Source organism: Myotis yumanensis, unplaced genomic scaffold (assembly GCF_028538775.1).
Source record: "Myotis yumanensis isolate MYYU_CA2020_CCGP unplaced genomic scaffold, mMyoYum1.0.hap1 SCAF_11, whole genome shotgun sequence".
NCBI lineage: Eukaryota > Metazoa > Chordata > Mammalia > Chiroptera > Vespertilionidae > Myotis > Myotis yumanensis.
In genome coordinates this window covers 43,824,853-43,839,687 of record NW_027223762.1, presented here as the reverse complement: position 1 = coordinate 43,839,687, position 14,835 = coordinate 43,824,853, and the positions used below count along the sequence as shown (strand labels likewise).

The 14,835-nt window shown below is 39.4% G+C and overlaps 1 protein-coding gene across 5 annotated transcripts in view; it reads right to left on the bottom strand.

Moving 5' to 3' along the window:
- Nucleotides 1-14,835, bottom strand: part of ALMS1 (ALMS1 centrosome and basal body associated protein) — a 137,686-nt gene that overhangs the window by 62,549 nt on the left and 60,302 nt on the right. For all 5 annotated transcript variants that reach the window (XM_070429484.1, XM_070429487.1, XM_070429486.1 and 2 more), the window contains one exon: nt 8,270-9,852. In XM_070429484.1, coding sequence (XP_070285585.1) covers nt 8,270-9,852 — 1,583 coding nt within the window. The remainder of the gene's footprint in view (nt 1-8,269; nt 9,853-14,835) is intronic.

Below are 14,835 nucleotides of genomic sequence, written 5' to 3'. Positions count from 1 at the left end.
ATTCTTGCGGGGGAAAGGGGTGTGGGGGATTCAGGAAGAGACTAGACAAAAATCATGCACTTTTGGATGAGGACATTGGGGGGGTAAGGGCGGGGGGGGGGGGTGTTGGAACCGGGTGGAGGGGAGCTATGGGGGGAGGGGGGGGGAGAAACAACTGTAATAATCTGAACAATAAAGATTTAATTAAAAAAATAAAAATAAAAAAAACTTTAAAAAAATCAATATGATTCACCACCACCAATAAAATAAGGATAAAATGCATACAATTATATCAATATGGGCAGATTAAACATTTGATAAAATTTAATAATCAGGTATAAAATTTGTTGCAAAGGGAAACTACAAAAAAACTTTAGAGAAACTATCCTAATTATTGTGAAATATAGTGATTGTTCATTGTGAGATTAGGAACAAAATAAGAATGCGAACTCTTACCATTTCTATTGAACATTTTAGTAAAGGTCTTAAATGGTATCAGCAGTTAAAACAGGAAAAAGAAGAAATATCAGGATAAGAAAAGAAGAAATAATACTGTCACTTTTCATATTTGATATAATTTTGATAGAAAATCAAAAACAATCTACAGATAAGGTATTAGAATATAAGTTGGCAGAGCCCTAGCCAGTGTGGCTCAGTGGATAGTGTTGGCCTGCAGACTGAAGGGTTGCAGGTTTGATTCCGGTCAAGGGTATATGCCTGGGTTGCGGGCTTGGTCCCCAGTGGGGGGACGTGCAGGAGACAGCTGATCAATGGTTCTCTCTCATCATTGATGTTTCTATCTCTCTCTCCCTTCCTCTTTGATTTCAATAAAAATATTTTTTAAAAAGTTGTCAGGTATGAAATCAAATTTTTAAAAATACACTACATTTTTTAGTATCACAAGTTATAAAATTGTGGGTGGGTGGGAAGAAATGAACCAAAGAACTTGTATACATATATGCATAACCCATGAACACAGATAATAGGGTGGTGAAAGCTGGGGTGGGCTAGAAGGGGTCAATGGGGGGAGGGGGGAAGGAAGGGACATGTAATACTTTCAACAATAAAGATTTAATTGAAAAAAAAAAAAGAAGTTATAAAATTGAAAGCTAAAAATCATACCATACATAATATTATCAAAAAAATAAAATACCGCCCTGATCGGTTTGGCTCAATGGATAGAGCGTCAGCCTGCGGACTCATGGGTCCCAGGTTCGATTCCGGTCAGGGGCATGTACCTTGGTTGCGGGCACATCCCCAGTGGGGGGTGTGCAGGAGGCAACTGATCGATGTTTCTCTCTTATCGATGTTTCTAACTCTCTATCCCTCTCCCTTCCTCTTTGTAAAAAAATCAATAAAATATATTTAAAAAAACAAACAAACATAAAATACCTAATAATAAGTACAGTAAAAGATACAAGCACTCTAGGCAAGGTACTATTAATATATCAGAGAGAACTTAAAGGTGATCTAAAATTGGATCCATTCTAGGTAAGATGTTTTAGGTAGCTATAGGCCATCATTCCTGATGTAATAAGCAAAGTTCAATAAGTTATAGAAATCATACTAAAAAAATTAGAGAGCTATGGGAGCAATCAGGGAACAATATCAACTAACTAGAGGCCCAGTACACTCGTGGGGTCCGTTGGCCTGGCCTGCGGGATTGGGCCAAAACTGGCTCTCCGACATCCCCTGAGGGGTCCCGGATTGCGAGAGGGCACAGGCCAGGCTGAGGGACCCCAACTGTGCATGACTGATGCCAGGGAGGGTTGTGGGAGGTTGGCCAGCTGGGGAGGGACTGTGGGAGGAGTCCAGGGCGTGTATGACCTATCTTGCACAGTCCTGATAGGCTGGACTAACCTACTGGTCAGAGCTAAACTACCGGAGCAAGCTAACCTACCAGTCATAGAGTCTGCCCCCTGGTGGTCAGTACACATCATAGTGAGTGGTTGAGCAGCCTTAGCATATCATTGGCATACTAGAGGCCTGGTGCACAAAATTCGAGTACTGGAAGGGGGGAGGTCCCTCAGCCCGGCCTGCACCCTCTTGCAGTTCAGGACCCCTTGGGGGATGTCCGCCTGCTGGCTTAGGCCCAACCCCCCTTCCCCCCCCCGCCTGGGGATTGGGCAGTCAGACATCCCTCTCGCAGTCCGGGGCTCTCGCAGTCCAGGACTCCTCACTCCTTACCTCCTGCCTGCGAACTTTCCCGCCACCACCTCTGCACTTGCCAGCCGTGAACCTGGCTTCTGGCTGAGTGGTGCTCCCCTATGGGAGAGCACTGACCATCAGGGGGAAGCTCCTGCATTGAGCGTCTGCCCCTTGGTGGTCAGTGCACATCATAGCGACCGGTCGTTCTGCCATTCGGTCAATTTGCATATTAGGGTTTTATTATATAGGATTATGCTTTGATTGAATGGCCAACCTGACACTTAGCATATTAGGCTTTTATTATATAGGATATGGTAGAGGGGCATCTTAGAAATTATGGGCAGGAGCTTGGTATAGGTCAGGGGTGGGGAACCACAGGCTGCAAAAGACCTGTGAAATCATTTGGTCTGGCCCTGCCAAAGCATTAGTGATGAGTTAATTAAATGTGTGAGCAAATATAACAGGCTGATTTTTTATAATTTTGTATGGCCCAAGAATGATGTTATAAATATCCAAATGGCCCTTGGCAGATAAAAGCTTCCCCACCCTGGTACAGGTAGATATACTCCACTGGAAAGAGAAACCACCATAGGTTTTGATGAGCCCATAGGCTGGCATGAAAGAATGAAATCTAGCAGAATGCCAAGCTGATTTCCACCACAGGACATTTCCTTAGTGTCAGGGTGGTATGGGGGGATGGGGGAGTGAGCCAGAAAAGCAGAGTGAAATTCTCTTGCACAGTGAAGGCACTAACACACCAAATCCCATTAGACAGAGGGACCTAACAAACCAAATCCCATTAGATAGAAGGGCCTATGATAAACATCAGGCCTCCTCCTTACATTTGCCAGATTTTGAACCTGGATAAGGCAGGAAGCTAAATAATTTATGCCTGAGAGGGGAGAGCTTTCAAGGTGAGGAATTCAGACTTATAAAACTAGCAATAAAAAAAAATCCACAGTGCCACCCTCAAGAAGGGGGCTGAGTAAAAAAACAGTGTAATCACTTGTCATCTTTTGAGCGCTTATGAGACGTTTCCATTGAGAAAATGTAACCACAAAAATACATAGCTGTTTTCCCCTTATATTTGCCACTGTAAAGCTGCGATGGCTGAGAATCTAAAGAGCTGAATTCAAACATCTGAAAGACTGAACTATGGTATCTTACTATATTTAATTATTGAAGAATCAAAGACTTGTCAGCTTAAAACAAAAATCCAAACAAATCATTAACAATCATAGGTAGCCCAACCCAGCTCTGACCTAGTAAAATTTCTGAAATGATTAACAGAGAAAAGGAAAAATCCTCTCTGTTGCAAAGTAATAGCATTTTCAGTCTCTATAATTTTTTTTTTTATTCACAATGTCCAGCGTACAAGCAAAAATTGTAAAATTTGTGAAGCAGGAAGAAGTAAATATTGAGAGGGCGGAAAAAAGAAAAATTGATTTACAGGATATTGAGATAATGAAGTTAGCACAGAAGGATTTTAAAATGGTTATTAATATATTAAAATAGCAAAAGATGGGGATAATAGGTAAAAATATAAAGAAATTTCAAGAGAAAATTGGAATCTATTTTAAAAATAAAATACAAATAAATAAAAGAGAAGAGCACTGATCTCCAGGAGACCTGAGGAAATACCAAAAGAAATTTTTTTAGGCCGAAGTAAAACAATCCAACAAAAGTACAGAACTGCAGGAAATAATGAAGAGCACTTAATAATGTGTAGCATGTACATATACATATGGAGACATACATACACACACCTTTTTATATATATACATTTATGTTGTTCTATATTTCACATAATGAAATAAACCAAGTAACAATAACAATTGTTGGGAATTTATAAATATGTAGAACAGTGGAGAATATTGATAGACACTACTTTAGCTAAGTGATCAAGGTTAACATCACACACACACATAAAAAGTTTAACATCACGAGTAATGCATGCTAATATAATGTGTTCCCTGATGAGATGCTTTAAAAATGCCTAACCTCAATCTAATCTTGAGAGAACAAGAAACAGCCAAACTGAAAAACTTTCTCAAAAATAACTAATTCTCTTCAAAGTGTCAAGTTGATGAAAAATAAGGAAAGACTGAGAAACTGCCACAGATTGAAAGAAACTAAGAAGATATGAAACCTACAATGCAAGGTGGGATCTTAGATTGGATCTGAAACAGAGAAGGTTCATTTGTGGAAAAACCAGGTGAAATCCCAAACAATCTATATTTTAGTTACAATTTTATATGAAGGATCATTTCTTAGTTTTGGTAAATGTTTTATGATTATGATGTTGACATAAGGGGAAATTTTTGTAAAGGGCATATTGCCAACCTCTAAGATATCCCCCAATGATCTCTGCCTCCTGGTATTTATAATCTTGTGTAATATCTAACCCTTCAGGATGGGCTGAAAATAGTGGTTTATTTCTATCAAACAATGTGGCAGAGTGGTGAAATTCACTTCCAAGGTTAGGGTACATAAAGACTGTGGCTTTTGTCCTGAAGCCCTCTCTTGCACTCTTACTTGCTTTGCTCACTCTGAAGGAAATTTAGCTATGATATTGGAGCTGCCCATATAGAAGAAGAAACTGATGCCTCTAGCCAACAGCTATGTGAGCAAGCTTGGAAGCATATCCTCTCAGTCAAACACAGCTGAGATTAGACCATAGCTACAGCCAGTATCTTGTTTGCAACCTTGTGAGGGACCCTGCGCCAGAAGCACCGAGCTAAGCCATGCCTAGATTTCAGACCCACAGAAACTTGGGGATAATATTCATTGTTTTAAGCTGCTATTTTTTGCAACTCCTCTTTAAGTTGAAAATTATCTCAGTATAAAAAAGTTTAAAAATATTTAGTACTTGCACATGTTCTATGCAAACACATAGTCATGCCTTGCCTAATGACGGAGACACATTCTGAGAAATGCATCCTTAGACGATTTTGTCGTACAAATATCACAGAATGCACTTACACAAACCTAGATGGTATAGCCCAGTGGTCGGCAAACTCATTAGTCAACAGAGCCAAATATCAACAGTACGACGAATGAAATTTCTTTTGAGAGCCAAATTTTTTAAACTTAAACTATATAGGTAGGTACACTGTCATTAACTTAGTTAGGGTACTCCTGAGGCTTAGGAAGAGCCACACTCAAGGGGCCAAAGAGCCACAGTTTGCCGACCACTGGTAGCCTAATACACACCTACGCTCTATGATACAGCCCATTGACTGGTAAGTAAATGTGGAGGCCCAGAATATTATTGTAAGTACTGTAGACTTTATACACACTATAAACCTAAACTACACTAAATTTATTTTTAAAACACCTTTTTTCTTCAATAATAAATTAACAGCTTACTGTAACATTTTTTTTACGTTAACATTTTTAACACAGCTTAAAAAACATATTGTACAGCTGCACAAAAATAGTTTTTCTTCATATTGTTATTCTATAACCTTCTATTTAAAACTTTAAAAATAGTTTTTACTTTTTAAAACTTTTTGTTAAAAACTAAGACATGAACACACACATTAGCCTGGGCCTCCACAGGATCAGAATCATCAATATCATTGTCTTCCACCTTTACATCTTGTCCCACTGGAAGGTCTTTAGAGGTAATGACACACATGGAACTGTCATCTCTTATGATAAGAATGCCTTCTTTTGAAATACCTTATGAAGGACCTGCCTGAAATATGTCCATGGTGGTTTGCTTGGGTGATTATTTTTATCATAGATTTGCTTGTAGGTAGATAATGCACCATGAACATTCCTCTCAATTGATGAAAACCCTTCAGTGTTGAGGCCCATGTTTTCAAAAGTTTTAAGGAGCTTGTTGAAGTCTGCAAAGGCTTCTGCTAAACCCTTTACTGTGCATTTTCTTGGGGGTTCCTCTTCTTTTTCTTCTGAGGTTTCCTTTTCTTTTGGCCTCTTCTTCAGCTATGTATTCCTGCTCTAGTTCCAACCACTCCACATTAGTCAATTCCTCAAGAACCACATCTAGGAACTCTCCAACGTCATCCTTATCCACACCCAGGTTACAGCTGTTTGTCATCTCAACTACAACCTTGTTGATTTTTGCAACCTCTTTATCTTTGGCAAATCCTTTGGAGTCATAGACGTCATTAGGCAATAAGAATATTTTAATGAAAAAATTAGTAAAATGCCACCTCCAACACTTAATGGTCATTATAATCTTATAGGACCACTATCATATATGTAATCCATCACTGACCTAAATATTGTTATGTGGTAGATGACTGTATATACACACAAATAAATGTGTTATGTATATACAGTCTGAATTATTTATGGACACTGGAGTCAGACACACCTAGGTTCAAATGCCACCTCCAACACTTAATGGTCATGTGATCTGAGGCAAAACATTTAAGTATTAGGCTTTTAAAAATCTATAAATTGAGATAATACTATCTGATTATACTGAAAAAATTATATAGGCCACCACTAGCATTTAGTACATTCTGAACAAATGGCATTATTAATTCATATTTATAATCATCTATAATTTTCTCATTCAAGGAACTCAGCTCCAATAACTAAGCATTTTATCATTTGATGAGTTTAAATATTGTACATAAACTTGTCAATCTTTTAATTTTTAAACATTTTTCAAAAATAATTATCAATATTGATTTCTACAATACCCTATTATTTGTAACATTGAAACTAGAGATTCACCTTGTTTGTTGTTTGTTTTGCCCCAATTCAATTCTCAATCACTAACATTTCATTTGGAAACATGAGTGCCAAAAATATTAAATGACTTATCCAAGAAGATAGTTAGTAGAAGAGCTAGAAGTATAGCTCAAGGTTTGGAGAAACAATATCATGTGATAAACAAACTCTTACTTTGATGAAAAAGTCTCGCCAAAACCGGTTTGGCTTAGTGGATAGAGCGTTGGCCTGCGGATTGAAGGGTCCCAGGTTCGATTCCGGTCAAGGGCATGTACCTTGGTTGCGGGCACATTTCCAGTGGGAGATGTGCAGGAGGCAGCTGATCGATGTTTCTTTCTCATCGATGTTTCTGACTCTCTACCTCTCTCCCTTCCTCTCTGTGAAAAAATCAATAAAATATATTAAAAAAAAAAAAAAAGTCTGTATATGAACGCCCCATCTGCTGCTTACAATCAGCATTATTTGAGAAAATGCTGTTTGCTGACAAAGTAGCAATGTCCGTGTCTCAGTTTCCCGGAGGGTAAATATGGATACCACCATCAACGCATAGGATTATCATGAGTATTAAATGAGATAACATATACAAGTCCCTCACTGGCAAGAATACCATATGTGGATGTTGAAAAAACATTTTCTCCCCTTTCTCCTTTCCAAGGCCAGTGCTCTCCACTATGACATGTTGCTTACTCAACTATAAGATGGAAACATTAAATACAAAGGGTAGTTCTGTTTAGCCATAACAGAATGTTAGGAGTCTCTTTCGAGAGACTAATGTAAAACTGAATGAATGACAGTCTTAAATTTAGGCTGAATAATAGCAATCCTAATGCATTTATCCCTGAGCTGGTTTTTCTTTCCTATAATACACTGCGAAGTGGGGCATCCCATCAGGGAGTACAGTATTTTGATTTGCATTACTGGTGAGGTTAAACCTTGATTACTTGGCTAAAGTGATGTTTGCCAGAATTTTCCACTGAAAAGTTACCTTTTTACATTGTAAATACTAAATATTTGAGGGGAATCATAAAATGGAAACGAAGAGGGGGAAAAAAGGAGAGAGCGCACATGCAGGAGAGGGAACATGTGCATGCATCCTTTCCCAAAGCCTGGTCTTCAGCATATCTTCAACACAATAAGTAAGGAACTAGTAACCTGTACCACTGCATGATCAAAGAGTCTTCTCAAAATAATTCAATGTTTTAAATACTTGAAGCCAAGTCTTATCAAAAGCCCTTTGAAAGTATAAACACATTACTTTCAGATGTCTTTACTTTGATATTTATCTCTTGAAAGACTTCCAGCAGAATCATTAGATACAATCTGCCCTAAGAGAATCATACTGCTCCCCCCCAAAAAACTTACATCTGTTTAAATATTTAAAACCCGTTATGACAAATTCCATCAGCTTGCTTGTTATCACAAAGAGACTCACCGATCTGCAGATACTGGAGTCCTTTCTGGATTGGAATATTCTTCCAAATCTGAAAAGTTCACTTGTGTTTGCTTTGAGGTTACTATCTGGCTATTCTGAAAAGGTATGGTTTTCAAGTCCTGAGAAATAATATTACTATTTGGAAGAGACTGTATGACTTGAAAGTCCGGTGAAGATTTAGGTCCTAGAGAACCTAAAGATTCTTGATCATGTACTATAAGTTTACCGGTCAGTAATTTGGAGGTTGGTTCCAATGATCTTGAAGATATAGTTTGTAGGTCAGAGTTAAACTCACTATTCATCCTTGTTTTAGAAGCTGAATCCAATGAAAGAAACCTTTTATCTAAGGTTCCACTATCCAACTTGGAGGAAGTCTTGGGAGAAAGAGTTATACGAACAAAAGAAAGTATCTTTTTGTTCGAAGGTAGAGTAGATGGAGATGTTCCTAATGTATATTGATTTGGCGATGATTGGGAGACCACATCATTGATTTTATTAGTTTCAACTTTTATATTAGAAATGTATGATTTAGGCTCTTGTTGATCCTTGTTTTCTACTACATAATCCTGACCTTGAGGAAGGGGGGAATATTGTTTTCTCATTTGGTGATCTATATCAGGGCCCCTGCTTTGTTCAAAGAGCTGACGCTGTTCAAGAAATATAGAAGAAGGAAGGTCTGGAGCTATATAACTCTGACCTTGAGGAAGGGGAGAGTAGTTTATTCTCATCTGATGATCTACCTGTGGGGTTTTGCTTTGTTCAAAGAGTTCTCGGTTTTCAAGAAAAATGTGACAAGGAAGATTTGGAGCTACGTAATGCTGATGTGAAGGAGGAGGAGGAGGGGGAGGAGGAGGGGGAGGAGGAGGAGGAGGAGAGGTAGGAGGAGGGGGAGGAGGAGGGGGAGGAGGAGGAGGAGGAGGAGGAGGAGGAGGAGGAGGTTTTCTTATATAGTGATCTGCATGTGGGACTTTGCAGAACTCAGGTTGTTCAAAAAATATGGGTGGAGAATTTGGAGTTACAGATGCTCTAGTATACTGGCTATCTTCAGTAACACCAACCTTAAGAACAGAGGAATCTGAAAAGCATTTGGAATGTCGGTGAGATGAAAAAGTGATGGAGGTAGTAAACTTTTTCATGGATTCTGGGGACAGCATTTGTGATGAAGAATGACAATCCATTTCTTCAGGTAGCACATAAGTAGGTTCTACTAATTCTGACAGCCAAGGGTCCATATTTTCACGAAATGGCATTCGAAAACCCTTGCTAATTTTGAAGTCATCAGTTGTAAAGTTCTGAATTGGGGAGCGACTTTGTAACTGCAAGGAATTCCAAAGTTTGAAACGGGTGTTGCTCTGGTCTAGTGATTTGGAAAGGTTGATGTGCCTGCTTCTCCATGATGACGGGCTCCGGTGTCCTCTGATAATTTCTAAGGGTTCAGGTGATCTGAAGATACAAGGATGGCTGTCCAACTGTGATTGTTTAGGAGTTAGAGTCCTGTAACATCCTTTTTCATGGCTCTCAATAATAATATGACCACAGACAGCTTCTGGATGGCATCTTATTCCCTGTGGACTCCGTAAACCCTAGAAAATATAAAGATCTTACTTGAAGTAGTCCAAATAGTTATACAAAAATCACTTTGCTGATGTTTTACAATAAAACAGGTAAGAACATAAGAATAAGACAATTAATTATAGAATAAAATGGCCCATGACCATGCAGTTAATTTCTTTTAAAAAATTTTCACTGAAGTAACAAAAGCAAAGACTACTTTTGCCCCCCAGTATTCTCACTTTTTTTCTTTTAGTAACAGCATATCCCAACATTAACTAAACATAAGGCCACCAAGCCACAGATAAAGGGTGTCCCAAAATTCACACAAGAAGTAATTTTGATAGAAAACACAGGTTTATAATTAAAAATTGTAAAATTTTTATTGATTCATAAAGTATATAGTATAGGGTTATGTATGGAATAGCATATCGGGTAAATGGATTATCATGTCGCAATAGCGATCACCATTAGCTGTTATTGCCTGAGTAGCCGCATTTTCGAAGAAGAATGGTCCGTTGATGCCTCCAGCCCAAAATCTTACTCGTGGCTGAGGTTCATTTTCATCTTGATGGCTTGGTTAATCGACAAAATTGTTGCATTTGGTGTTCAGAAAATCCACGAGTGATTTTTGAGAAACAAATGCATCCACAACATGTCACTGGTGCGGATTTTAGGCTGGAGGCATCATCCGACCATTCTTCTTAGAAAATGCGGCTACTCTGGCAATAACAGTTAATGGTGCTCGCTATCGAGACATGATAATCCATTTACCCGATAAGCTATTCCATACATAACCCTATACTATATACTTCATGAATCAATAAAAAATTTACAATTTTTAATTATAAACCTGTGTTTTCTATCAAAATTACTTCTTGTGTGAATTTTGGGACACCCTTTATTTCCAGCTTTGTTTGAAGCTAGTTGTGAACATAAGACTAAATTTAGGCCAATGGAATATGAGCAAAAGAATTAAGTACAAATTTTGCTTTCTGTCCTTAAAAAATCAAGTTCTCAACCTCTGCATCCACCTATCATTACTATCACCATTACTACTGCCAACTGAAATAGGTGCCATATAAAAGGATGGCTCAGCTGCCCACCCAGCTTGGGTCCTTGGATAACCTCAAGCAGCTTGTTCCTGTTCCTACCCTGGACTATCACATTAAAGAAAAATAAAATTCTACCTTATTTGAGCCACTGTATTTTGGGATTTCTTTGTTACAGATGCTTAGCCTACACCCTAATATTTTACCACTTAGAATAGAAAAAAAGAACTAATACTTCTTCCTGGTTAAGATCAGTGCATAATGCTACCATAAATATAAATTTTCTTTGAGATGTCTGCATTTTACCTATGAAGTCATAACTTGCCATTCTACTTGATGATATAGGCACATTTGGCTTCATATAAAAATACTTTAGCCCGGCCGACATGGCTCAGTGGTTGAACATTGACCTATGAATCATGAGATCAAGGTTTGATTCCCAGTCAAGGCATGCAACATTCCCAGGTTGCAGGCTCAATCCCCAGTAGAGGGAGTGTAGGGGGCAGTCGATTGGTGATTCTCATCATTGATGTTTCTATCTCTCTCTCTCCCTTCCTCTCTGAAATCAATAAAAATATATTTAAAAAAACATTTTAAAATATGCTGCCACTTCCGACATAGTGGAGTGGATGTGCTTTGCCCTACTCTACCTGCTAAGTCCACAACTAAAAATCCTGGACATTATACATAAAACAAACTTAAGAATCTGAAAACTATAGAAAAGGCAGACTGGCTAGGGACATTGGGACCTGAGGAATGAGATGGTAGTGAAATCCCTGGGTTTTCTTTTTACCTGATATATCCCAGATTTGGATCTGAAGAAGCCAGCGACACACGAACAAAGGGCACATACAAAAGCCCTAACAAAAACCTGCTCTCATTAGCTAAAACAAACAAACAAACTGTAAAAGTGAAGTCTAACAAGACAGAAAACTTTGCCCTGATTGGGTGGCTCAGTTGGTTGAGTGTCATTCCATACACCAAAAAGACTGTGGGTTTCATTCCCTGCCGAAGCACATATGGAGGCAACAGATCGATGTTTCTCTCTCAAACTGATGTGCTCTTTCTCTCCCCCCACACCCCCCGCCTTCCATTCTTCCCTCCTTCCCACCCTCCTTCCATTTCTCTCTCCCAAATCAATTAAAAAACACACATATCCTTGAGTGGCAATTTAAAAAACTTTAAGACAAAACCTGATCTATTTCGGCCAAACACTACAGAAAACAAAGGGGGGGGGGGGGGGTCTAAGTGAGGAGCATAGACGCCTACCCTTCCAAAACAATAATGAAGCACCGCCAAGCCAAGCTGGTATCAGAGATGGCCAAGCAGGAGTCCTGCCGGCTGGTAGTAAGCTACTTCTCCCTGTGGCGTCTGTCGGTGGAGGCCACACAGGGAGACTGAATTTTCATTTCCACTCAGCAGGAATGAGGTGCCCCCTCTCTCCCAGCTACCAACTGGAGAAAGTATTTGCAAATCTCATATCCAACTGAAGACTTGTATCTAACATATACAAAGAACTCTCAAAACTTAACAGTTACGAAACCCACACACAATTCAATCAGAAAAATGGGCCAAATAACCATATACATTTCAACTAACAAAAGAGCATGAGAAGATGTTAAACATCATTAATCATTAAGAAAACACAAATTGCCAAAACCGGTTTGGCTCAGTGGAGAGAGCGTCGGCTGCGGACTCAAGGGTCCCGGGTTCGATTCCGGTCAAGGGCATGTACCTGGGTTGCGGGCACATCCCCAGTAGGGGGTGTGCAGGAGGCGGCTGATTGATGTTACTCTCTCATCGATGTTTCTGGCTCTCTATCTCTCTCCCTTCCTCTCTGTAAAAAATCAATAAAATATATTTTAAAAAAAAAAAAAAGAAAACACAAATTAAAACCATAATGAGATATCACTACAAACCTATCAGAATGACTAAAAAAAAAAAAAGAAAGAAAAAAGAAATGCAGGTGAGGCTGTGGACTAATGGACTCACCACATTACTGGTAGGAATGTAAAATGGTACAATCACCCTAGAAAATGGTGTGGCAGTTTCTCAAAAAACTAAACATACAACTACTATATGACCAAGCAATAGCACTTCTGGATATTCATCCCACAGAAACAAAGACTTACATCCACCAAAAACCTGTGCATGTTTATAGCAGCTTTACTTATAATAACCCCACATTGAAAACAACCAATATATCATTCAATCTATACTAATAAAGGCCTAAGTGGCCCTTGTGCCCTCACAAGATGGCCGCCCCCACGTAGTCACAAGATGGCCGGCAGGGGAGGGCAGTTGGGGGTGACCTGGCCTGCAGGGGAGGGCAGTTGGGGGCGACCAGGCCAGCAGGGGAGCAGTTAGGCATCAATCAGGCTGGCAGGGGAGAGGTTAGGTTCTCAACCTTCTGGCCCTTTAAATACAGTTCATCATGTTGTGACCCAACCATAAAATTATTTTTGTTGCTACTTCATAACTGTAATGTTTCTACTGTTATGAATTGTAATGTAAATACCTGATATGCAGGATGGTCTTAGGCAACCCCTGTGAAAGGACTGTTCGACAGCCAAAGGGGTCACGACCCACAGGTTGAGAACCGCTGAGTTAGAGGGTGATCAGGTTGGCAGGTAGAAGCGGTTAGGGGCAATCAGGCAGGCGAGTGGTTATTAGGAGCCAGCAGTCCCAGATTGTGAGAGGGATGTCCAACTGCCGGTTTAGGAGAGGGTACAGGCTGGGCAAAGGGACACCCCTCTAGTAGGTGAATATTTGAACAAACTATTACATCCATACCATGGAACACTACACAGCAATAACAAGGAATAGGCTACTGATATACTCAACAACCTAAATATTCTTCAGAGAATTATGCCTAGTGAAAAATGCTAATAGCAAAATGCTAATACATATTATATGATTTCACATATATGACATTCTTGAAATGACAAAATTGTAAAAATAGAGACAAGATTAATGACTGCCAGCGGTTAAGAAATGGGTAAGAGCAAGGGAGAAGTGGATGTAATTATTTGAGGGCAACATAAATGTCACTTTATGTTGATATAAATGTTAGGTATCTCGATTATATCAATGCCAATATCCTGATTGTAATATGTTATTACAGATTTGCAAGATGTTACCATTGGTGGAAACTGGGTAAAAGGTAAAAGTGATCTTTTTTTTTTAAAAAATATACTTTATTGATTCTTCACAGAGAGGAAGGGAGAGAGACAGAGAGTCAGAAACATCGATGAGAGAGAAACATCGATCAGCTGCCTCCTGCACACCTCCTACTGGGGATGTGCCCGCAACCCAGGTACATGCCCTTGACTGGAATCGAACCTGGGACCCTTCAGTCCGCAGGCCGACGCTCCATCCACTGAGCCAAACCGGTTTCGGCAAAAGTGATCTTTCCATATTACTTCTTACTACTGCATGTGAATCTAAAGATATTTCAAAATGTTGAATTTTTTAGAAAACCAGTAATTAATTAAACACCAACTGGACAAATCTAACATGTTAGATAAGATGTAAGATGGTGGCAGAAGCTACATTCACCTTCTCCCAGGACCAAATCAGAATTACAATTTAATTATAGAAAAATCAACCTGAATAACCAACTGAAGACTAGATAAACAGAAGTTTTATAAGCAAGGATTTACAGAAAAGCCACATTAAGACTAGTAGGAAGGGCAGAGACATGAAAAGGACTGGCCCTGCATCCACATGTAGCAGTTGAGAATCCAGAGGGATATCTCAGCTGCAAAGATCCTTCCACAAGGAGCAAGGGGTCTCAAGAGCACACCAGGTTCCCCAGCCTGGAGGACCAGAGCTCAAAGAGGAGCCCAATAACACCTGGCAATGAAAACCAGTGGGGATTACAGGGAGAGACAGAAGCCTGCTAAAATCCCAGACACCCTTTTAAGGGCCAATGCACAAATCTCATCCACAGACACAGAAGTC